Source organism: Pseudophryne corroboree, chromosome 1 (genome assembly GCF_028390025.1).
Source record: "Pseudophryne corroboree isolate aPseCor3 chromosome 1, aPseCor3.hap2, whole genome shotgun sequence".
NCBI classification, from domain to species: domain Eukaryota; kingdom Metazoa; phylum Chordata; class Amphibia; order Anura; family Myobatrachidae; genus Pseudophryne; species Pseudophryne corroboree.
In genome coordinates this window covers 299,435,617-299,460,696 of record NC_086444.1, presented here as the reverse complement: position 1 = coordinate 299,460,696, position 25,080 = coordinate 299,435,617, and the positions used below count along the sequence as shown (strand labels likewise).

Genomic DNA, 25,080 nt, shown 5'->3' with positions numbered 1-25,080 from the left:
CAGTTATATACATATATCTGTAATGCAGGCAGGAATGCACTGGACGGAACACTTTTCCTTTTTATTGTACTACAGAACACATTTTTTGATACAGAACCACCCAATTTACATTGTATACAGAAAAAAAGCATTGGAGTTAACCGACATTGACATATATTCCATACAAATTATGCCCCAGAATCAGCCCAGATGCAATACAGTGAGTATAAAAATAACATACTTCTGTTAATAACTATTCATATCATATCTATTTGACCTATAAATACGAGATTGACTAGAATAATTCTAAATTGCATAGGAAAAATAAAAAAGAGAAGAATTATAGTGATCAGTGGTCTGCTGCAACATGAGGTCCCTGTAAAGCAGGGTTGGGGAACCTCAGGCCCGCGTGTCGTATATGGCCCACAAAGCCACTTGATCCGGCCCTCCCAGGCTCACCTAACCAAGGGAGATACCGAGCGCCCGCTGAGATTTTGTTACTAGCGGTCGCCCGGCTTCTTCCCCTCAGCAGCTCACTCCTGAGCTCTGGCAGTGTGCGTGTGCGCCTGTGCGGTGCTATGGGAGAGATGTCATGATGTCATGATGTCTCTCCCATAGTTCTGAGGAGCCTGCAGCCAGGCAGAGAGCAAGGGTCCGGAAGCAGGAGCGGGGCGTGTGTATGTGTGAGCGGTGCTACTAGGGGTCATATCTAATGTGGGCAGGCCAATTTTTAAGTTGATAATTTTTGTATGGCCCCCGAAGGTTTTTATAAATATCCAAATGGCCCTTGGTAGAAAAAAGGTTCCCCACCCCTGCTGTAAAGTATTGCTGTCACCTCAGCAGAATAATCAGCATTATGACTTGGTTTGTTTAGTTCAGCTAAAGGTCCGTTAGGTTAGGTTTCTAACCTTTTTATTCAGTTATTTTTCTCAAAGGTGTATACAATGTAGACAGCCACTTGCCTTTATTGTAGTGAAACCCAGTTGGGCGGCAGCTTTCAAATTATGTCCTATGTCATCCAGAAATATGGCCTCTGCGGGAAGAATACTGAGCCGCTCTGCGCACAGCTGGTAGATACGAGGGTTTGGTTTACACACGCCTTCAATGCAAGACTCAACAATCTACAATAACACACATCTGTGAGAATTACGCAAGTTCCATCACAACGCTCTACAATAAATTGAAATGATCATAATATGCAGTCCACCATCTATGATTGCTGGGAGGAACACGGTGGTACTGCTATCAGAATTCAGACGATAATTATCCTTACCACATCAAACTGTGAGCGGTCTACTGGCAGGAAACTTTCTCCACCATGTAGAAAGAAGTTGTTGCTCAGAACAGCAGTTTTGAGCCCTTCAGCTCGGATACACTGAATAGCTGCAGTCATTTCAGGAATCTGCTTTGCCATCTCTTTACTGGTGAGGTCGGTGAGGAAACTGTGAACGGGAACTGGACATCCTGCCTACAATATTTATGAGGAATGTGATTGCCACAACTGTATGTCTTGTCTACACATTTATCAAACATGAGCACACTTCCCGTGTTACAACTACTTGCATTGCAGAGTAAAGCAACTGTGTCCTGAGCACAGGTATCAACATGCAGATCGCCACTACTCAGCCACGTGTGTGCGTTTTCTGTAGGTGGTTGACGTTTAACTCCATTCAGGCCACAGATACTGTTGAGCCATTTAAGTCTTACACATGGTTACTGTATTCATAAAGCACATTAACATGCATCGTATTGTTCTCTCAAAAATGTGTTGCGGGGAATATTAATATCATTCTTTGGGAAACATACTTGACACCAATGCAGTGCAGTGGGGTGAGGTAGGTGAGGCAGAGCCTTTCCTGTCATACTAATGTTTAAACCAGAGTTTTGATTGTATAAAGTATATAAAAATACAAAGAATATACCTTTTCCGCACATTCCTAATCAAAACTCACCAAATTTTCAGCAGTATATACTGCTTCACCTGTGTATAATGCCCACATGTACCCTTAGGCTCATATATTGTGTGTAAATCTTGCTCGGGTACCAGCCAGTGCCTCCTGAGCCATTTACCTCACCACACGTCCCTGCTTGACACAATGTGATGTGTTACCTCAAAAGACAGCACATGGTAGAGTAATCAATTCACCTTGCATTAGAGAAACTTTTTGAATGTGCGCTGAATGTGAATGGGAAGAAAATATGGATTTTAAATATGCACAACCACTGCCTACTTATTGTAAGTGTATTTTACTTGCCACATGTATTGTGCTTACCAACCTCATATGTGTAGCGCTGCTTGCAATGCTGCGGCAATTGTGCAATTTGACACATCAAAAGACACAATGTCCTACATGCCCCAATAAAACAGACGAGAAGCAATAACTTTTAATACTCACTATCTTTGAGCAGAGGTTTCCAAATTCTTTCACAAAGCCTTGAGCCGATAACTCTCCTCTCATATATTTGACCCATGGCCCGTTATCTCCACCAGTTAGAATGGCTTGTTTTATTGTATCGTTACGAACGTTGTTACGGATTTCCCACTCTGAACAACAAAAGCAGTGAACCCATTTTAGCTGCTACCATATGTTAATACATACAAAGACAACTCTGGCCAATGTGAGGGAACTCACCATGTATGCAGATCCCACCAATACAATGATTTATTAGCGTCTGCAGACATTTTTATTATTTATAGAAATCATAAATCTATAATAAAAACATATTGGATAAATGGCTTTATGACATCAGAGAAAAGGCACTTCCACCACTTTGTGTGATAAGTAGTCATAACTACGGTATGTGCTGTAGACCAGTGACAATTACTGAGAGCAGTTACATGTACAAGGCAGTGCTGCAGGGATCAAACATAAACAATGGTGAGGCGCTCTAACGTCAGTATCCACATCAAATAGCTGATACCCTGCAGCCAAACGTACAAAAGAAGTATTTGTAAATTCTTCCAAACATCAAATCAGAATGACCACATGAAGTACTGGCCCCAGGATACAGAGAGTAAATGAATATGACATTCATAGAATGCAGTGCAACAACATTAAACAACTGGGATAGAACAAAAATAATGACATTTTTAAATGTAAAAGTAAATATACACTATGGCTAATAATAGGATTTTAATACCTACCGGTAAATCCTTTTCTCTTAGTCCATAGAGGATGCTGGGGACTCCAAAAAGGACCATGGGGTATAGACGGGATCCGCAGGAGACATGGGCACTTTAAGACTTTAAATGGGTGTGAACTGGCTCCTCCCTCTATGCCCCTCCTCCAGACCTCAGTTATAGGAACTGTGCCCAGGGAGACGGACATTTCGAGGAAAAGGATTTTTGTTAAACTAAGGGTGACATACATAGCAGCTCTCACCACAACACACCGTACAACATGGCTTTTTAAGAAAATACCAGTTAACAGCATGAACCAAAAACAGCAAAAGGCTGAACATAACCGAAACACCACCTTTGTGTAACAAAAGCAATAACTATCAACAAGTACAGCATATAGAGTCCGCACAGGGACGGGCGCCCAGCATCCTCTACGGACTAAGAGAAAATTATTTACCGGTAGGTATTAAAATCCTATTTTCTCATACGTCCTAAGGATGCTGGGGACTCCAAAAGGACCATGGGGTTTATACCAAAGCTCCAGACCGGGCGGGAGAGTGCAGACGACTCTGCAGCACCGATTGAGCAAATATAAGGTCCTCATCAGCCAGGGTATCAAACTTGTAGAACTTAGCAAAAGTGTTTGAACCCGACCAAGTGGCTGCTCGGCAAAGTTGAACCGCCGAGACTCCTCGGGCAGCCGCCCAAGATGAGCCCACCTTCCTGGTAGAATGGGCCTTCACTGATATCGGTAACGGCAATCCAGCCGTAGAATGAGCATGCCGAATCGTATTACAGATCCAGCGTGCAGTAGTCTGCTTAGAAGCAGGAGCCCCAATTTTGTTGGGAGCATACAGGATAAACAGAGCCTCTGTTTTCCTAATCTGAGCCGTTCTGGCGACATAAATTTTCAAAGCTCTGACTACATCGAGAGACTTCGAATCAGCCAAGGCTTCAGTAGTCACAGGCACCACAATAGGTTGGTTCATGTGAAACGAAGAAACCACCTTTGGCAGAAATTGCTGACGAGTTCTCAATTCCGCTCTATACACATGGAAGATCAAATAGGGGCTCTTGTGAGACAAAGCCGCTGTCATGCAGACGCCGCGGCCGCCGTACTTACCTCTCCGGGGGCGCTGGATCTCCGGGTGGCTGTCCTCGCTGGCGGTCTCCGGCTCCCGGCGCTCCGTCCAGCGCTCATAGTGTGGACGTCGCGGGTGCGGGTGACGTCATCAAGCGCTCCCCAATCAGACGCTGGCGGGAAGTTCAAATTCAGATGCCGGGCAGAGCTCCGGCACCTGAGTATCATCTATTCTGCTACAGAAGTTGTGATCTCCAGAGCTCCCGTATTCCTGTGGTTTCCAGCCTTCCCAGACGGACTTCAGCGCCTCCAAACACCTCAGTGCCTCCAAGCACCACAGCGCCTTCAAGCACCTCAGTGTCTCCAAGCACTTCAGCGCCTCCAAGCACCTCAGTGCCCCCAAGCGCCTCAGCGCGCCTCAGTGCCTCCAAGCACCTCAGTGCCTCCAAGCACTTCAGCGCCTCCAAACGCCTCAGCGCCTCCAGGCACTTCAGCGCCTCCAAGCACCTCAGCGCCTCCAAGCACCTCAGCGCCTCCAAGCACTTCAGCGCCTCCAAGCGCCTCCAAGCACTTCAGTGCCTCCAAGCGCCTCAGCGCCTCCAAGCGCTTCAGCGCCTCCAAGCACCTCAGCGCCTCCAAGCACCTCAGCGCCTCCAAGCACCTCAGCGCCTCCAAGCACTTCAGCGCCTCCAAGCACCTCAGTGCCTCCAAGCACTTCAGCGCCTCCAAGCACCCAGTGCACTTTAGCGCAGTTTGTGCCTCCAGCATCCGGTACTCTTCACTGATTCAGCAGCGCCTTTTCAAGTTCTGTCTTTCAGGAGACCTCCAGCGTCCACACGTGCCTCCTGTCTGCCGACCTAATCCTGCATGAGGAAAACTTACATTCGGCCATCTCTGCTGCGGCCCAGTTGCGGTTCCTCTTCCCGGTCACCGGAAGAAACCCCGAGTCCACAACACTCCCAAACCAGGTCAGTGATAGTATACTCAGGCCACATGGACCCGGGGGATCGGAACACGGACTCAAGTGCCATCCAGAATTTGGCTTCCCGCGTGCAAAGTCAGGAAGCAGCACAGGGCCAAGTGATGCAGTACCTCCAGGAGTTGTCCGGTCTTTTGGATCAGATTCAAGCATCCTTAGCTTCTGTAATTCCGGCCCCAGTTCCCGTAGCCGCACCAGTTGCCGCTCCCAGCAATGTTCAACCATCGGCTGGTATCAGTCCGCATCTTCAGCTCCCTACTACTTCCCGTTATAATGGGAATCCAAAAAATTGTCGAGGTTTCTTAAACCAATGCAAAGTTCATTTTGAGCTACTCGCACATAATTTTCCCACAGACCGGTCCAAGGTGGCATATATTATTTCTTTGCTTGAGGGATCTGCATTGGATTGGGTGTCTCCACTATGGGAACGATCTGATTCATTGGTTTCCAATTACACTGAATTCATCACGTCTTTCCGAAGAATTTTCGACGAGCCCGGCAGGATGACCACGGCCTCTTCTGACTTGCTACGCATCCGTCAGGGCTCCCGATCCGTGGGCCAGTACGTGGTTATTTTCAGACCATTGCTTCTGAACTTCACTGGAATAATGACGCCCTGAGAGCTGCTTTCTGGAACGGTCTCTCTGATCGCCTGAAGGACGAGTTGGTCACTAGGGAACTCCCAGATTCGTTAGAGGAACTGACTTCTCTCTGCGTCAATGTGGATCTCCGGATGCAGGAACGTGGAGGTGAACGTAGTCGATCGGAGCGTTCCAGGTTCCGGCTTCCTCCCTCTAGGCAAGCAGTGGTACCAAGTCCGGACGAACCCATGCAGATTAACCGGTCCCGATTGTCTCCGGAACAACGACAGCGTCGTCGTGAGGGCAAGCTCTGTCTGTACTGCGGGGCCGCTGATCACTTTATCAAATTCTGCAAATTCCGTCCGGGAAACGGGCAGGCCTAGCTTGTTCCGGAGGAGTCAAGTTGGGGGTCACGACTAAATCTTCTCCGACTTTGGATTGTTTGCTTCCTGTGTCTTTAATCACCAAGTCAGTCTCCAAGTCTTGTGAGGCCCTGTTGGATTCCGGAGCTGTGGGGAACTTCGTTTCTTCTTCCGGTGTCCAAAGCATGGATTTAAAGGTACGGCCTATCGAGCGGCCTATATCGTTGACGCCTATCAATGGTACTAGAATATCCAAGGGTCTCATAACGTGGCGCACGGAGCCAGTTAAGCTGCAGGTCGGAGCTCTACATCAAGAATGTCTGGAATTCTTGGTGATTCCGGAAATGCATCATGATCTGGTCCTCGGAATGCCTTGGCTCAAAATTCATAATCCCCACATTGATTGGAAGTCTTCTCAAATTCTGTCTTGGAGTTTTTTTTGTCACGCTAACTGTCTCACTCCCGTCTGTCTGCTCCGTGTCTATTCTAAGTCGGATGAAGAGCATATTCCGGAGGCGTATCAAGGGTTCAAGGATGTGTTTTCGGAACAGGCGGCTGACCAGTTACCACCCCATAGGCCTTGGGACTGCCCCATTGACCTTATCCCAGGGAAGATGCCGCCCCGTGGCCGCACATATCCTCTGTCACTTCCTGAGACTCAAGCTATGTCGGACTATATTAAGTCCAATCTGCTCAAGGGATTCATTCGCCCCTCTATCTCCCCGGCTGGAGCGGGCTTCTTTTTCGTGAAGAAGGAGGACGGGGGTTGAGACCATGTATCGACTACCGCGGCTTAAACGATATCACCATCAAGAATAAATACCCCTTGCCACTAATCACAGAGTTATTTGATAGGGTTCGTGGCGCCCGCGTTTTCTCCAAGCTCGATTTGAGGGGGGCCTATAATCTTATACGCATCCGAGAAGGGGATGAATGGAAGACCGCCTTCAATACCAGGTATGGGCATTATGAATATCTGGTGATGCTGTTTGGCCTTAGTAATGCCCCTGCCGTCTTCCAGGGATTCGTCAACTAAATCTTCCGAGACATGTTATATCGAAGTGTTGTGGTATATTTAGACGACATACTGATTTTTTCCAAAGATCTTGCTGAACACAGGACGCAGGTCAAAGAGGTGCTCCACCGTTTACGAAAGAATCATCTCTATGCTAAGATCTCCAAATGTACCTTCGAAGTAACATCAATTCCGTTCCTCGGTTATATCATCTCGGGGACGGAGCTTCGCATGGACGCGGAGAAACTCTCTGCCATTCGTGACTGGACTCAGCCCCTCTCTTTGAAAGCAATACAAAGATTCCTGGGCTTTGCGAATTATTACAGGAAATTCATTAGGGGTTTCTCTACTATAGTTGCACCCATTACCGCCTTGACCAGAAAGGGCTCCAACCCGGGTTTGTGGTCTCCCGAAGCCATGGAAGCTTTCACCTAATTGAAATCAGCATTTATGTCAGCCCCGGTACTTCAACAACCAAATTTCAAAGAACCTTTTTTCCTGGAAGTTGATGCATCCTCGGTCGGAGTCGGAGCCGTTCTCTCCCAGTACTCCTCGGATAAGAAATTGCACCCGTGTGGCTTCCACTCTCGAAAGTTCTCCCCGGCCGAACGGAATTATACTATTGGTGATCAAGAGCTCTTAGCAATAAAATCCGCTTTGGAGGAGTGGAGGTATCTTTTAGAAGGGGCCAAACATGTGATTACTATTTACACCGATCACAAAAATTTGTTGTACATTAAAACCGCACAGTGTTTGAATCCTCGTCAAGCTAGATGGGCGCTTTTCTTCACTCGATTTTCTTTTGTTATCAAGTACCGGGCCGGGACTTTCAATACTAAAGCTGATGCACTCTCTCGTTCACAAACTCCCACAGATGAAGAGGATTCTTCTGAACGGAATTTAATTCTGAATCCAATTTCTGTTTCAGCTGCTTCCACTACTCCGGGCCCTCCCCCTGGGAGAATGTCTGTACCAACTAAATTCCGGCCGAAAATACTGCATTGGGCCCATATCTCCAAGTTCTCTGGTCATTCCGGCGTCCAGAAGATGCTTAAGTTTCTGCAAAGATCTTACTGGTGGGACACCATGAGGAAGGATGTACAGGATTACGTTAATTCTTGTCCACAGTGTACGCAGCATAAATCTCCTCGTCTACCTCCTGCCGGGTTGCTTCGCCCTCTGTCCATTCCTATGAAACCCTGGACTCATATTTCCATGGACTTCATTACCGAATTGCCCTGTTCCAAGGGTTACAATACCATCTGGGTGATTGTTGACCGCTTTTCAAAGATGGCGCACTTCGTTCCATTGACAGGTCTGCCGACAGCTCCCAAATTGGCTTTATTGTTCATCCTGGAACACTTTCGGTTGCATGGTTTACCTCAAGAAATAGTCTCTGTTCGAGGGGTACAGTTCACCGCAAGGTTTTGGAGAGACCTCTGCTCAGCCTTACAAATTACACTTAAATTTTCGTCTGCCTATCATCCCCAAACGAATGGACAAACGGAACGAGTCAACCAAGATCTAGAGACTTTCCTCCGCCTTTATCTCTCCCCTTCACAGGACAACTGGGTGGAGTTGTTGCCTTGGGCGGAGTTTGCCCATAACCATTCATTTCATTCTTCCACTGGCGAGTCTCCGTTCTTCACAAACTATGGGTTCCACCCACGAGTTCCGGAATTACCAATTCTTCCGACAGAAGAGGTACCAGCTGTGACTTCCACTCTACTACACTTCAGACAAATTTGGAGTAAGATTCATGCTAGTCTTAAAAAGGTTTCTGTCCGATACAAGTTCTCCGCGGATAAGAAACGGCGAGCCGCTCCTCAATACAAGGTTGGTGATAGGGTATGGCTTTCCACACGCAATCTCCGGTTAAAGGTACCCACTATGAAGTTTGCTCCAAGATTAATCGGTCCTTATCCTGTGCTACAAGTCCTGAATCCTGTGGTCTGTAAGTTGGGTTTACCTTCTCACCTATGTATACCAAATGCCTTCCATGTTTTTCTTCTTCGTCCTCTCGTCCTTAATCGTTTTCATTCAAAGTCTTCTAGCCCCACCTCAGTAGAAACTGAAACCGGAACAGACTTCGAGATCAAAACTATTCTGGACTCTCGTTACCATCACAAGAATCTGCAATATCTGATGGAATGGAAAGGTTATGGTCCTGAGGAGAGAAGTTGGATAAAAGCTTCTGAGGTCTCAGCTCCTCGACTAAACCGGATTTTCCATTCTAGACATCCTACGAAACCAGGAAAGTGTCCAGAGGCCACTCCTAGAGGAGGGGGTACTGTCATACAGCCACCGCGGCCGCCATACTTACCTCTTTGGGGGCGCTGGATCTCCGGGCGGCTGTCCTCGCTGGCGGTCTCCGGCTCCCGGCGCTCCGTCCAGCGATCATAGTGTGGACGTCGCGGGTGCGGGTGACGTCATCAAGCGCTCCCCAATCAGACGCTGGCAGGAAGTTCAAATTCAGACGCCGGGCAGAGCTCCATTATCATCTATTCTGCTACAGAAGTTGTGATCTCCAGAGCTCCCGTATTCCTGTGGTTTCCAGCCTTCCCAGACGGACTTCAGCGCCTCCAAACACCTCAGTGCCTCCAAGCACCTCAGCGCCTCCAAGCACCTCAGTGTCTCCAAGCACTTCAGCGCCTCCAAGCACCTCAGCGCCTCCAAGCACCTCAGTGCCTCCAAGCTCCTCAGTGTCTCCATGCGCTTCAGCGCCTCCAAGCTCCTCAGTGCCTCCAAGCGCCTCAGTGCCTCCAAGCACCTCAGCGCCCCCAAGCACCTCAGTGCCTCCAGGCACTTCAGCGCCTCCAAGCACCTCAGTGCCTCCAAGCACTTCAGCGCCTCCAAGCACCTCAGTGCCTCCAAGCGCCTCAGCGCCTCCAAGCACTCCAGTGCCTCCAATCACCTCAGTGCCTCCAAGCACTTCAGTGCCTCCAAGCACCTCAGTGCCTCCAAGCACTTCAGCGCCTCCAAGCACCTCAGTGCCTACAAGCACCTCAGCGCCTCCAAGCACTTCAGCGCCTCCAAGCACTTCAGCGCCTACAAGCACCTCAGTGCCTCCAAGCACCCAGTGCACTTTAGCGCAGTTTGTGCCTCCAGCATCCGGTACTCTTCACTGATTCATCAGCGCCTTTTCAAGTTCTGTCTTTCAGGAGACCTCCAGCGTCCACACGTGCCTCCTGTCTGCCGACCTAATCCTGCATGAGGAAAACTTACATTCGGCCATCTCTGCTGCGGCCCAGTTGCGGTTCCTCTTCCCGGTCACCGGAAGAAACCCCGAGTCCACAACACTCCCAAACCAGGTCAGTGATAGCCGCTAATTCCGACACCCGCCTTGCGGACGCCAGGGCCAAAAGCATGACCAATTTCCAAGTGAGAAATTTTAACTCAACCTTTCGTAAAGGTTCAAACCAGTGTGACATAAGAAACTGCAACACCACGTTAAGGTCCCATGGTGCCACTGGGGGCACAAATGGAGGTTGGATGTGCAGCACTCCTTTCACGAAAGTCTGAACCTCTGAAAGGGTGGGCAATTATTTTTGAAAGAAAATTGATAAGGCCGAAATCTGTACTTTAATGGAGACTAACTTTAGGCCTGTATCCACACCTGCTTGCAAAAAATGGAGAAAACGATCCAGCTGAAATTCTTCCGTAGGAGCCTTCTTGGATTCACACCAAGACACATATTTTCTCCAAATACGGTGATAATGCTTCGCTGTTACTTCCTTTCTAGCTTTAAGTAGAGTGGGGATGACTTCACCGGGAATACCCTTTCGAGCTAGGATTTGGCGTTCAACCGCCACGCCGTCAAACGCAACCGCGGTAAGTCTTGGAACACGCATGGCCCTTGCTGTAACAGGTCCTCTCTTAGAGGAAGAGGCCAGGGATCTCCTATGAGTAATTCCTGAAGATCCGGATACCAGGACCTCCGTGGCCAATCTGGAACAATGAGTATCGCCTGAACCCTTGTTCTTCTTTTGATCCTTATCACCTTTGGAATGAGTGGAAGTGGAGGGAACAAATATACCGACTGAAACACCCACGGTGTCACCAGGGCGTCCACTGCACTGGCTTGAGGGTCCCTCGACCTGGAACAATATCTCTGAAGCTTCTTGTTGAGGCGAAACACCATCATGTCTATTTGAGGAATTCCCCAATGATTCATCACTTCTGCAAAGACTTCTTGATGAAGACCCTACTCTCCTGGATGGAGATCGTGTCTGCTGAGGAAGTCTGCTTCCCAGTTGTCCACGCCCGTAATGAAGACCGCTGACAGAGCGATTGCATGTTTTTCCGCCCAGCTGAGAACTTTTGTGGCCTCCGCCGTCGCCGCTCTGCTCTTTGTTCCACCCTGGCGGTTTATGTACGCCACTGCTGTTATGTTGTCCGACTAAATCAGGACGGGCAGACCGCAAAGAAGATGTTCCGCTTGTAGCAGGCCGTTGTAGATGGCTCTTAATTCCAGAATGTTTATGTGCAGACAAGCTTCCTGGCTTGACCATTTTCCCTGGAAATTTTCCCCCTGTGTGACTGCTCCCCAGCCTCGGAGACTTGCATCCGTGGTCACCAGGACTCAATCCTGGATCCCGAACCTGCGTCCCTCTAGGAGGTGAGAACTTTGGAGCCACCACAGGAGAGATACTCTGGTCCTGGAAGATAGGCTTATTTTCCGATGCATGTGCAGGTGAGACCCGGACCACTTGTCCAACAGGTCCCACTGAAACACCCTGGCATGGAACCTGCCAAACGGAATGGCTTCGTAGAGTGCCACCATCTTCCCCAGCACCCGAGTGCATTGATGAATCGACACTCTTGCCGGTTTCAGAATCTCCTTGACCATGTTCTGGATTTCCAGAGCTTTTTCCCCTGGGAGAAAAACTCTCTGCAGTTCCGTGTCCAGGATCATGCCCAAGAATGACAGCCGTGTTGTCGGGACCAACTGTGACTTTGGCAAATTTAGGATCCAACCATGTTGTTGCAGGACTGTCAGGGAGAGCGCAACGTTTCTTAGTAACTGCTCCTTTGATCTCGCCTTTATCAGGAGATCGTCCAAGTACGGAATAATTGTGACACCCTGCTTGCGCGCAGGAGCACCATCATTTCCGCCATTACTTTGGTGAAAATCCTCGGAGCCGTGGAAAGACTAAACGGCAACGTCTGAAATTGGTAATAACAATCCTGAACAGCAAACCTCAGGTAAGCTTGATGTGGAGGTTATATCGGGACATGTAAGTAGGCATCGTTGATGTCGACTGACGCCATAAAATCCACCCCTTCCAGACTGGAGATCCATCTTGAATTTGAATCTTTTCAGATCTAAATTGAGGGATTTTAAGTTCAGAATCGGTCTGACCGAGCCATCCGGCTTCGGGACCACGAACAGGCTTGAATAAAAGCCTTCCCCCCGTTGTGACGGGGGTCCGTGACAATAACTTGCTGCAGACACAGCTTTTGTATCGAGCGCATACTACTTCCCTTTCCGGAAGAGAAGCTGGTAAGGCCGATTTGAATAATCGGTGAGGGGGCACATCTTGAAACTCCAGTTTGTACCCTTGGACCACTATTTCTAGCACCCAAGGATCTAGTGCCGAACGAGCCCAGACCTGACTGAAGAGGTGAAGACGTGCCCCCACCGGTGCGGACTCCAGCAGCGGAGTCCCAACGTCATGCGGTGGATTTGGTAGGGGCCGGGGAGGACTTCTGCTCTCGGGAGCTTGCCACAGCCAGCGACTTTTTTCCCCTTCCCCTACCTCTAGCAGCAAAGAAGGAGGACTCTCGTCCTTTTTTGAATTTATTAGACCGAAAGGACTGCATCTGATAAAGAGGCATTTTCTTTTGTTGTGCGGTAGAAAAGATGACTTACCCGCGGTAGCTGTAGATACCAGGTCCGCGAGGCCCTCACCAAACAAAACACCACCTTTATACGGCAGAGACTCCATAGCCTTCATAACAAAGCCTTCATAACAAAAATTTATTACCTTGAACTTACGATCTGAACTTAGTTTTTGGAACCCTGTGGCTGATAGTACACTGCTCAAAAAAATAAAGGGCACACTAAAATAACACATCCTAGATCTGAATGAATGAAATATTCTTATTAAATACTTTGTTCTTTACAAAGTTGAATGTGCTGACAACAAAATCACACAAAAAATAAGAATTTACTTACCGATAATTCTATTTCTCGTAGTCCGTAGTGGATGCTGGGGACTCCGTAAGGACCATGGGGAATAGCGGCTCCGCAGGAGACTGGGCACAAAAGTAAAGCTTTAGAACTACCTGGTGTGCACTGGCTCCTCCCCCTATGACCCTCCTCCAAGCCTCAGTTAGGATACTGTGCCCGGACGAGCGTACACAATAAGGAAGGATTTTGAATCCCGGGTAAGACTCATACCAGCCACACCAATCACACCATATAACTTGTGATCTAAACCCAGTTAACAGCATGATAGCAGAGGAGCCTCTAGAAAAGATGGCTCACTACAGCAATAACCCGATTTTTTGGTAACAATAACTATGTACCAGTATTGCAGACAATCCGCACTTGGGATGGGCGCCCAGCATCCACTACGGACTACGAGAAATAGAATTATCGGTAAGTAAATTCTTATTTTCTCTAACGTCCTAAGTGGATGCTGGGGACTCCGTAAGGACCATGGGGATTATACCAAAGCTCCCAAACGGGCGGGAGAGTGCGGATGACTCTGCAGCACCAAATGAGAGAACTCCAGGTCCTCCTCAGCCAGGGTATCAAATTTGTAGAATTTTACAAACGTATTTGCTCCTGACCAAGTAGCTGCTCTGCAAAGTTGTAAAGCCGAGACCCCTCGGGCAGCCGCCCAAGATGAGCCCACCTTCCTTGTGGAATGGGCTTTTACAGATTTTGGCTGTGGCAGGCCTGCCACAGAATGTGCAAGCTGAATTGTACTACAAATCCAACGAGCAATAGTCTGCTTAGAAGCAGGAGCACCCAGCTTGTTGGGTGCATACAGAATAAACAACGAGTCAGATTTTCTGACTCCAGCCATCCTGGAAACCTATATGTCCAGGGCTCTGACAACGTCTAGCAACTTGGGAGTCCTCCAAGTCCCTAGTAGCCGCAGGCACCACAATAGGTTGATTCAGGTGAAACGCTGAAAACCACCTTAGGGAGAAACTGAGGACAAGTCCTCAATTCCGCCCTGTCCGAATGGAAAATCAGATGAGGGCTTTTACAGGATAAAGCCGCCAATTCTGACACGCACCTGGCCCAGGCCGGGGCCAACAGCATGACCACTTTCCATGTGAGATATTTTAACTCCACATATTTAAGTGGTTCAAACCAATGTGACTTTTGGAACCCAAAAACTACATTTAGATCCCAATGTGCCACTGGAGGCACAAAAGGAGGCTGTATATACAGTACTCCTTTCACAAACGTCTGAACTTCAGGGACTGAAGCTAGTTCTTTTTGGAAGAAAATTGACAGGGCCGAAACTTGAACCTTAATGGACCCCCATTTCAGGCCCATAGACACTCCTGTTTGCAGGAAATGTAGGAATCGACCTAGTTGAAAATTCCTCCGTCGGGGCCTTACTGGCCTCGCACCACGCAACATATTTTCGCCAAATGCGGTGATAATGTTTTGCGGTTATATCTTTCCTGGCTTTGATCAGGATAGGAATGACTTCATTCGGAATGCCTTTCTCCTTCAGGATCCGGCGTTCAACCGCCATGCCGTCAAACGCAGCCGCGGTAAGTCTTGGAACAGACAGGGTCCTTGCTGGAGCAGGTCCCTTCTTAGAGGTAGAGGCCACGGATCCTCCGTGAGCATCTCTTGAAGTTCCGGTTACCAAGTCCTTCTTGGCCAATCCGGAGCCACGAATATAGTGCTTACTCCTCTCCATCTTATAATTCTCAGTACCTTGGGTATGAGAGGCAGAGGAGGGAACACATACACTGACTGGTACACCCACTGTGTTACCAGAGCGTCTACAGCTATTGCCTGAGGGTCCCTTGACCTGGCGCAATACTTGTCGAGTTTTATAAACATGTGGAAGACTTCTGGGTGAAGTCCCCACTCTCCCGGGTGGAGGTCGTGTCTGCTGAGGAAGTCTGCTTCCCAGTTGTCCACTCCCGGAATGAATACTGCTGACAGTGCTATCACATGATTTTCCGCCCAGCGAAGAATCCTTGCAGCTTCTGCCATTGCCCTCCTGCTTCTTGTGTCACCCTGTCTGTTTACGTGGGTGACTGCCGTGACGTTGTCCGAATGGATCAACTCCGGGTGACCTTGAAGCAGAGGTCTTGCTGAGCTTAGAGCATTGTAAATGGCCCTTAGCTTCAGGATATTTATGTGAAGTGATGTCTCCAGGCTTGACCATAAGCTCTGGAAATTCCTTCCCTGTGTGACTGCTCCCCAGCCTCGCAGGCTGGCATCCGTGGTCACCAGGACCCAGTCCTGAATGTGCGGCCCTCTAGAAGATGAGCACTCTGCAACCACCACAGGAGAGACACCCTTGTGCTTGGTGACAGGGTTATCTGCTGATGCATCTGAAGATGCGACCCGGACCATTTGTCCAGCAGGTCCCACTGGAAAGTTCTTGCGTGGAATCTGCCAAATGGGATTGCTTCGTAGGAAGCCACCATTTTTCCCAGAACCATTTCATTGATGTACTGAGACTTGGTTCGGTTATAGGAGGTTCCCGACTAGCTCGGATAACTCCCTGACTTTCTCCTCCGGGAGAAACACCTCTTTTTCTGGACTGTGTCCAGGATCATCCCTAAGAACAGAAGACGAGTCGTCGGAATCAGCTGCGATTTTGGAATATTGAGAATCCAATCGTGCTGCCGCAACACTACCTGAGATAGTGCTACACCGACCTCCAACTGTTCCCTGGATCTTACCCTTATCAGGGAATCGTCCAAGTAAGGGATAACTAAAATTCCCTTCCTTCGAAGGAGTATCATCATTTCGGCCATTACCTTGGTAAAGACCCGGGGTGCCGTGGACCATCCATACGGCAGCGTCTGAAACTGATAGTGACAGTTCTGTACCATAAACCTGAGGTACCCTTGGTGAGAAGGGTAAATTGGGACATGAAGGTAAGCATCCTTGATGTCCCGAGACATCATGTAGTCCCCTTCTTCCAGGTTCGCAATCACTGCTCTGAGTGACTCAATCTTGAATTTGAACCTCCGTATGTAAGTGTTCAAGATTTTAGATTTAGAATCGGTCTCACCGAACCGTCCGGCTTCGGTACCACAACAGTGTGGAATAATACCCCGTTCACTGTTGCAGGAGGGGTACCTTGATTATCACCTGCTGGGAATACAGCTTGTGAATGGCTTCCAAAACTGCCTCCCTGTCAGAAGGAGACATCGTTAAAGCCGACTTTAGGAAACGGCGAGGGGGAGACGTCTCTAATTCCAATTTGTACCCCTGAGATATCACCTGAAGGATCCAGGGGTCTACTTGCGAGTGAGCCCACTGCGCGCTGAAATTCATTGAGACGGGCCCCCACCGTGCCTGATTCTGCTTGTAAAGCCCCAGCGTCATATTGAGGGCTTGGCAGAGGCGGGAGAGGGTTTCTGTTCCTGGGAACTGGCTGATTTCTGCAGCCTTTTTCCTCTCCCTCTGTCACGGGGCAGAAATGAGGAACCTTTTGCCCGCTTGCCCACGAAAAGACTGCGCCTGATAATACGGCGTCTTCTTATGTTGAGAGGCGACCTGGGGTACAACGTGGATTTCCCAGCTGTTGCCGTGGCCACCAGGTCTGAAAGACCGACCCCAAATAACTCCTCCCCTTAATAAGGCAATACTTCCAAATGCCGTTTGGAATCCGCATCACCTGACCACTGTCGTGTCCATAACCCTCTACTGGCAGAAATGGACAACGCACTTAGACTTGATGCCAGTCGGCAAATATTCCGCTGTGTATCACGCATATATAGAAATGCATCTTTTAAATGCTCTATAGGCAATAATATACTGTCCCTATCTAGGGTATCAATATTTTTAGTCAGGGAATCCGACCACGCCAACCCAGCACTGCACATCCAGGCTGAGGCGATTGCTGGTCGCAGTATAACACCAGTATGTGTGTAAATACATTTTAGGATACCCTCCTGCTTTCTATCAGCAGGATCCTTAAGGGCGGCCATCTCAGGAGAGGGTAGAGCCCTTGTTCTTACAAGCGTGTGAGCGCTTTATCCACCCTAGGGGGTGTTTCCCAACGCACCCTAACCTCTGGCGGGAAAGGATATAATGCCAATAACATTTTAGAAATTATCAGTTGCTATCGGGGGAAACCCACGCATCATCACACACCTCATTTAATTTCTCAGATTCAGGAAAACTACAGGTAGTTTTTCCTCACCGAACATAATACCCCTTTTTGGTGGTACTCGTATTATCAGAAATGTGTAAAACATTTTTCATTGCCTCAATCATGTAACGTGTGGCCCTACTGGAAGTCACATTTGTCTCTTCACCGTCGACACTGGAGTCAGTATCCGTGTCGGCGTCTATATCTGCCATCTGAGGTAACGGGCGCTTTAGAGCCCCTGACGGCCTATGAGACGTCTGGACAGGCACAAGCTGAGTAGCCGGCTGTCTCATGTCAACCACTGTCTTTTATACAGAGCTGACACTGTTACGTAATGCCTTCCAACAGTTCATCCACTCAGGTGTCGACCCCCTAGGGGGTGACATCACTATTACAGGCAATCTGCTCCGTCTCCACATCATTTTTCTCCTCATACATGTCGACACAAACATACCGACACACAGCACACACACAGGGAATGCTCTGATAGAGGACAGGACCCCACTAGCCCTTTGGGGAGACAGAGGGAGAGTTTGCCAGCACACACCAGAGCGCTATATATATACAGAGATAACCTTATATAAGTGTTTTTCCCCTTATAGCTGCTGTATTTTTAATACTGCGCGTAATTAGTGCCCCCCTCTCTTTTTTAACCCTTTCTGTAGTGTAGTGACTGCAGGGGAGAGCCAGGGAGCTTCCCTCCAACGGAGCTGTGAGGGAAAATGGCGCCAGTGTGCTGAGGAGATAGGCTCCGCCCCCTTCTCGGCGGCCTTATCTCCCGTTTTTCTGTGTATTCTGGCAGGGGTTAAATTCATCCATATAGCCCAGGAGCTATATGTGATGCATTTGTTTTGCCATCCAAGGTGTTTTTATTGCGTCTCAGGGCGCCCCCCCCCCAGCGCCCTGCACCCTCAGTGACCGGAGTGTGAAGTGTGCTGAGAGCAATGGCGCACAGCTGCAGTGCTGTGCGCTACCTTGTTGAAGACAGGGCGTCTTCTGCCGCCGATTTTCCGGACCTCTTCTGTCTTCTGGCTCTGTAAGGGGGCCGGCGGCGCGGCTCTGGGACCTATCCATGGCTGGGCCTGTGATCGGTCCCTCTGGAGCTAATGTCCAGTAGCCTAAGAAGCCCAATCCACTCTGCACGCAGGTGAGTTCGCTTCTTTTCCCCTTAGTCCCTCGATGCAGTGAGCCTGTTGCCAGCAGGTCTCACTGAACATAAAAAACCTAAAACTAAACTTTTCACTAAGCAGCTCAGGAGAGCCACCTAGTGTGCACCCTTCTCGTTCGGGCACAAAAATCTAACTGAGGCTTGGAGGAGGGTCATAGGGGGAGGAGCCAGTGCACACCAGGTAGTTCTAAAGCTTTACTTTTGTGCCCAGTCTCCTGCGGAGCCGCTATTCCCCATGGTCCTTACGGAGTCCCCAGCATCCACTTAGGACGTTAGAGAAATTATCAATGTAAATCAAATTTATTAACCCATGGAGGTCTGGATTTGGAGTCACACTCAAAATTAAAGTGGAAAAACACACTACAGGCTGATCCAACTTTGATGTAATGTCCTTAAAACAAGTCAAAATGAGGCTCAGTAGTGTGTGTGGCCTCCACGTGCCTGTATGACCTCCCTACAACGCCTGGGCATGCTCCTGATGAGGTGGCGGATGGTCTCCTGAGGGATCTCCTCCCAGACCTGGACTAAAGCATCCGCCAACTCCTGGACAGTCTGTGGTGCAACGTGGCGTTGGTGGAAGGAGCGAGACATGATGACCCAGATGTGATCAATTGGATTCAGGTCTGGGGAACGGGCGGGCCAGTCCATAGCATCAATGCCTTCGTCTTGCTGGAACTGCTGACACACTCCAGCCACATGAGGTCTAGCATTGTCTTGCATTAGGAGGAACCCAGGGCCAACCGCACCAGCATATGGTCTCACAAGGGGTCTGAGGATCTCATCTTGATACCCAATGGCAGTCAGGCTACCTCTGGCGAGCACATGGAGGGCTGTGCTGACCCCAAAGAAATGCCACCCCACACCATTACTGACCCACTGCCAAACCGGTCATGCTGGAGGATGTTGCAGGCAGCAGAACGTTCTCCTTGGCATCTCCAGACTCTGTCACGTCTGTCACATGTGCTCAGTGAGAACCTGCTTTCATCTGTGAAGAGCACAGGGCACCAGTGGCGAATTTGCCAATCTTGGTGTTCTCTCGCAAATGCCAAACGTCCTGCACGGTGTTGGGCTGTAAGCTCAACCCCCACCTGTGGACGTCGGGCCCTCATACCACCCTCATGGAGTCTGTTTCTGATCGTTTGAGTAGACATATGTACATTTGTGGCTTGCTGGAGGTCATTTTGCAGGGCTCTGGCAGTGCTCCTCCTGTTCCTCCTTGCACAAAGGCGGAGGTAGCGGTCCTGCTGCTGGGTTGTTGCCCTCCTACGGCCTCCTCCATGTCTCCTGATGTACTGGCCTGTCTCCTGGTAGCGCCTACATGCTCTGGACACTACGCTGACAGACACAGCAAACCATCTTGCCACAGCTCGCATTGATGTGCCATCCTGGATGAGCTGCACTACCTGAGCCACTTGTGTGGGTTGTAGACTCCGTCTCATGCTACCACTAGAGTGAAAGCCCCGCCAGCTTTCAAAAGTGACCAAAACATCAGCCAGAAAGCATATGAGCTGAGAAGTGGTCTGTGGTCACCACCTGCAGAACAACTCCTTTATTGGGGTGTCTTGCTAATTGCCTATAATTTCCACCTGTTGTCTATTCCATTTGCACAACAGCATGTAAAATTGATTGTCAATCAGTGTTGCTTCCTAAGTGGACAGTTTGATTTCACAGAAGTGTGATTGACTTGGAGTTACATTGTGTTGTTTAAGTGTTCCCTTTATTTTTTTTTAGCAGTGTATATCTTTGACAATGTTTTTATTTCCCTGTATTTTATGTTTTCAATGTTTCTTATGCAGAACTGTTGTAGATAATTCTGTTTATCTATGAATATGCTTTCATATTTACATACAGATGTAGCCATGCTCAGTCATTTACAAACCAACTCACCATTATCCATTTGTTTTGTTCATCACGATATCTATTAATAGGACATTTTTTCACATCCCCTATTACATTATTATTTTATTAACTCCATGTATTTGTTATATTTATCTTTTTCTGGTCTCATTTATTAGTGTGGTCAATGTCTTGTTACTGTTCATTACTTATTGTAGTGATTATCACCTAGTGTACATTTACTTTTACATAAAAAAAAAAAAAAAATCGCATTCTTTTTTTCTCTCAGTTGTTTTATTTTGTGCATTGCATTCTGCCAATACCACATTCAGTTACTCTGTATCCTGGCGCCAGTACTTCTTGTGGTCTTCCTAAAGTGCTTCAAAGATACCTCTCTGACCAGCAGCGGCTAACACATCGGCTACACGAGAGTCGTTGCTGGAAAGAGACGGGTCTTTCGACACTGCTCCTTTCCTACATTTCAATGTTCACAGGATTTCTTGAATAATTAAGCAAGGACATTTGTGTGAAAATCAGAAACACTTTACAGAATATTCTACAATAACTACTCAGGATTATATATTTCAGTCAACAGAAGCAGAATGATAACTGAACAAATATCCTAAAGAAAATGGATACAGATAATTGCTGAAATTCCAAGGTCATGATAAGGGGCTTTATCAAACAGGTATTGTTAATAACCGTTGTTTAGAAAACCCAATTTAGGGGTCTATTCAATTGATCCGACAAATCGGAAAAACGGCTTTTGCCGACCTTTTTAGGTCGAATCTGGATTTGACCTATTCAAGTAATTTGCAGTTTTTCCGACAGGTTTTTGCCCCGTTTTTCGACAATGCCGATCCGACTTTAAAAAAAGTCGGACCGGCATTGTTGAAATCAGGCTAAGGGGTATATTCAATTGAAGTCGAAACTGCCGTCTGTCGAAATGACGGCGCGGCAGTTTTCGACTTTTTAAGGTCGAATCGTGATTCAACCTATCCAATCAAACCCAAAATTTTTCGACAAGTCAAGGAATTCGACTTGTCGAAAAGCACGTGGATCGGCGGAATAGCTGCCGCTCCACGTGCTTGTGTTGAAAACAGGGCCAAAACCGACAGGTTTTGGCCCACTTTTCGACCATCTCAGTCCGACATAAAAAAATGTCGGACTGAGATGTGGGACCCAGAGGAGGAGAGGAGGGGGAGCCGCAGGGAAACGGGGGACAGCCGCGGGCATACAGGTGAGATCAGCGCTACAGCACAGTGCTGCAGCAGGATGTCTCACAGCTGCGCTGCTCACGGCAGCGTCCACCTGGCTCCAGCAAGTGACGTCACGCTTGCTGGAGCCGGGTGGACACTGCCGTGAGGTCTGGCGGCTGTGTGACATCCTCCTACAGCGCTACTGTAGTGCTGATCTCCTCCGTCTGCCCGCAGACTGTCCCCGCTGGTCTCCCCGCGGCTCCCTCCCTCTCCTCCTCTGGGTCCCTCATCTCAATTCGACTTTTTAAAAGTCGAATTGAGATGAGATTTGAATAGGGGTTGTTGGATCCATTCAGGGTTTTGCCTGTCTCTCTCCCTGCAGTGCCTCCCCCCGCCGGCCACCAATCTCAGCTCCCCCCACTGCCCAGCTTACCCCCGCCGCCGTCCCGCTGACGCCCGCCGCCATCTACACTCCTGGCCGCTGCTGTCAGCGCATTTCGCAGCCGCTGACAGCAGCGGCCATCCATTGAATAGGGGTTGTCAGATCCATTCCGACAACTGCATGTCGGAATGGATCCGACTTTTATTGAATATACCCCATAGGAATTGTACATTGGAGAATAGAGGAAAATGCTTGCTAAAGCTTATAATCTAAATGGCTGTACTCAAAGTAAAAGAAACCTTATGTGGCCGGATTCCCCCGGCCCACATGTTTAATGGTGGCCATGGCACTGCAGGGGTTAACCCCTGTGCTACAGTGCCATTTTTAAAAGGAACAAGGCGCCAAATTCAAATGTTAGAGGTGCTATGCGTAAGTGTGTGGACAGTGCTAAGCGCCGAAAGTGCAAAAAAAAATATTTTACGTAAATGTGCAGGGGTTACATACGTTAAACCGGCGGGCGGAATGCCGGCTGTCAATATCCCGACAGCGGCATTCCACCCGCCAAAATGCTGGCAGCGGGGAGAGCACTAAGAGTCCCCTTGCAGGTTCGGTGGCTTGCTGCGGTTGCCACAGAATCTATTCCCACTCTAAGGATATCGTGGACACCCACGAGCGGGAATAACCCTGGTGCGCCAGGATTCCAGCTGTTGGCACTGTCGATATTTCAGTGTCGGTGTCCTGAAAGCCGGTATCCCAACAGCCAGCATTTTAACTGTCTCCCATGTGCACCACTGAGCTGCACAAAGTGTATTTATATGATACGTGTCGATTAGCAAGCCTTTTGGTGGACAAACATCTTCTTTGAAACATAAACTAAGGTTTCTGAGAAAAGAAAGTTTGTACTTTTCAGAATCTCCTGTTGTGTGATAAGCTAAACTAGTTTTAGCCTACAGATGTGAAAGACGGAAGAGGATGCTGTATCAAATTGGGTTTTTACTAATGCAAACTAGGATGTCTTCCCAGTAGGTCTGTGTAAAAACAATTTGATTGAAGATTTCCTAGGCTGCACTATTTAGGATACCGATCTACGTTCAAACGACACAGGACTTTGGGAGTCATTCCAAGTTGGTCGCTCGCTGACGATTTTCGCAGTGCAGCGATCAGGTAAAAAAATGGCAAAACTGTGCATGTGTATGCACCGCAATGTGCAGGCGCGTCGTACGGGTACAAAGAGGATCGGTGCTGGGCGATGGATTTAGCGAAGATTCCATTCGCACAGCCGAACGCAAGGTGATTATATTATATTATTATATTGAGACAGGTGGGGATGGTACAAGGATAACATCAATTTAGCAAAAGATAAGTGAGTATGAATGACTTGGTAGTACATATTGCATTTTTATACACAAAAGAGAATATTCACCCTCCCTGTAATCAACACTCACCATTAGCCAGTTTGTAGGGTGATGGAAGAAGGACACCACCCATATCAAAAATGACGGCCTTATATGCACAGCTTGCAGCGTGACTCCATCTTATTGAGCTCCGCTGTGTAAATAGACAGTGTCTCCAAACTGAAGCTGCTTTGGAAGGTCTTAAATATGAGGCTTGAAATACTCTGGTTATCAGCATTGTCACCTATAAAAAGAAGATAATTTGAGTTTTTATCATCATTTTATTTGGAAAAAACTAGTACAGGTTAAGTCTCCCATATCTGCAATAAAAAATATTTTGAGTGTGACTGAGAAAGTAACACCTTTTGATTTCTGCTGGTTCACTGTACACAAACTTTGTTTCATACACAAAATTACTAAAAATATGGTAAAAAATTACCTTCAGACTATGGGCCGGATGTTATGGCTTACGAGACGGTCGGAGCTCCGAGACTCCGGTTAAACTCGTATGTTTTTTTAAAGCAGAAAACATTTACAAGTCAAAACCAACCAGGTTTTGCCTTGTAAACGTTTGCTGCTTTAAAATAAACGTACGAGTTCAGCCGGAGTCTCCGAACTCCGGCCGTCTCACAAGCCATCACATCTGGCCCTATGTGTATAAAAAAATAAGATTTTACTTACCGATAAATCTATTTCTCGTAGTCCGTAGTGGATGCTGGGACTCCGTAAGGACCATGGGGAATAGCGGCTCCGCAGGAGACAGGGCACAAGAATAAAAGCTTTAGGATCAGGTGGTGTGCACTGGCTCCTCCCCCTATGACCCTCCTCCAAGCCTCAGTTAGGATACTGTGCCCGGACGAGCGTACATAATAAGGAAGGATATTGAATCCCGGGTAAGACTCATACCAGCCACACCAATCACACCGTACAACTCGTGATCTGAACCCAGTTAACAGTATGATAACAACGAAGGAGCCTCTGAAAAGATGGCTCACAACAACAATAACCCGATTTTGTTAACAATAACTATGTACAAGTATTGCAGACAATCCGCACTTGGGATGGGCGCCCAGCATCCACTACGGACTACGAGAAATAGATTTATCGGTAAGTAAAATCTTATTTTCTCTGACGTCCTAGTGGATGCTGGGACTCCGTAAGGACCATGGGGATTATACCAAAGCTCCCAAACGGGCGGGAGAGTGCGGATGACTCTGCAGCACCGAATGAGAGAACTCCAGGTCCTCCTCAGCCAGGGTATCAAATTTGTAGAATTTAGCAAACGTGTTTGCCCCTGACCAAGTAGCTGCTCGGCAAAGTTGTAAAGCCGAGACCCCTCGGGCAGCCGCCCAAGATGAGCCCACTTTCCTTGTGGAATGGGCTTTTACAGATTTAGGCTGTGGCAGGCCTGCCACAGAATGTGCAAGCTGAATTGTACTACAAATCCAACGAGCAATAGTCTGCTTAGAAGCAGGAGCACCCAGCTTGTTGGGTGCATACAGGATAAACAGCGAGTCAGACTTTCTGACTCCAGCCGTCCTGGAAACATATATTTTCAGGGCCCTGACAACGTCAAGTAACTTGGAGTCCTCCAAGTCCCTAGTAGCCGCAGGCACCACAATAGGTTGGTTCATGTGAAAAGCAGAAACCACCTTAGGGAGAAATTG

General features: G+C 48.2%; 1 protein-coding gene across 2 annotated transcripts in view; it reads right to left on the bottom strand.

The window, feature by feature from the left end:
* ACAD10 (acyl-CoA dehydrogenase family member 10) overlaps nucleotides 1-25,080 on the bottom strand; it is a 226,918-nt gene that overhangs the window by 129,252 nt on the left and 72,586 nt on the right. For both annotated transcript variants that reach the window (XM_063964392.1, XM_063964391.1), the window contains 4 exons: nucleotides 23,465-23,657; nucleotides 2,376-2,524; nucleotides 1,253-1,447; nucleotides 942-1,100 (listed from right to left, as the gene is read on the bottom strand). In XM_063964392.1, the coding sequence (XP_063820462.1) occupies nucleotides 942-1,100; nucleotides 1,253-1,447; nucleotides 2,376-2,524; nucleotides 23,465-23,651 (690 nt within the window). In that variant the 5' untranslated portion in view covers nucleotides 23,652-23,657. The remainder of the gene's footprint in view (nucleotides 1-941; nucleotides 1,101-1,252; nucleotides 1,448-2,375; nucleotides 2,525-23,464; nucleotides 23,658-25,080) is intronic.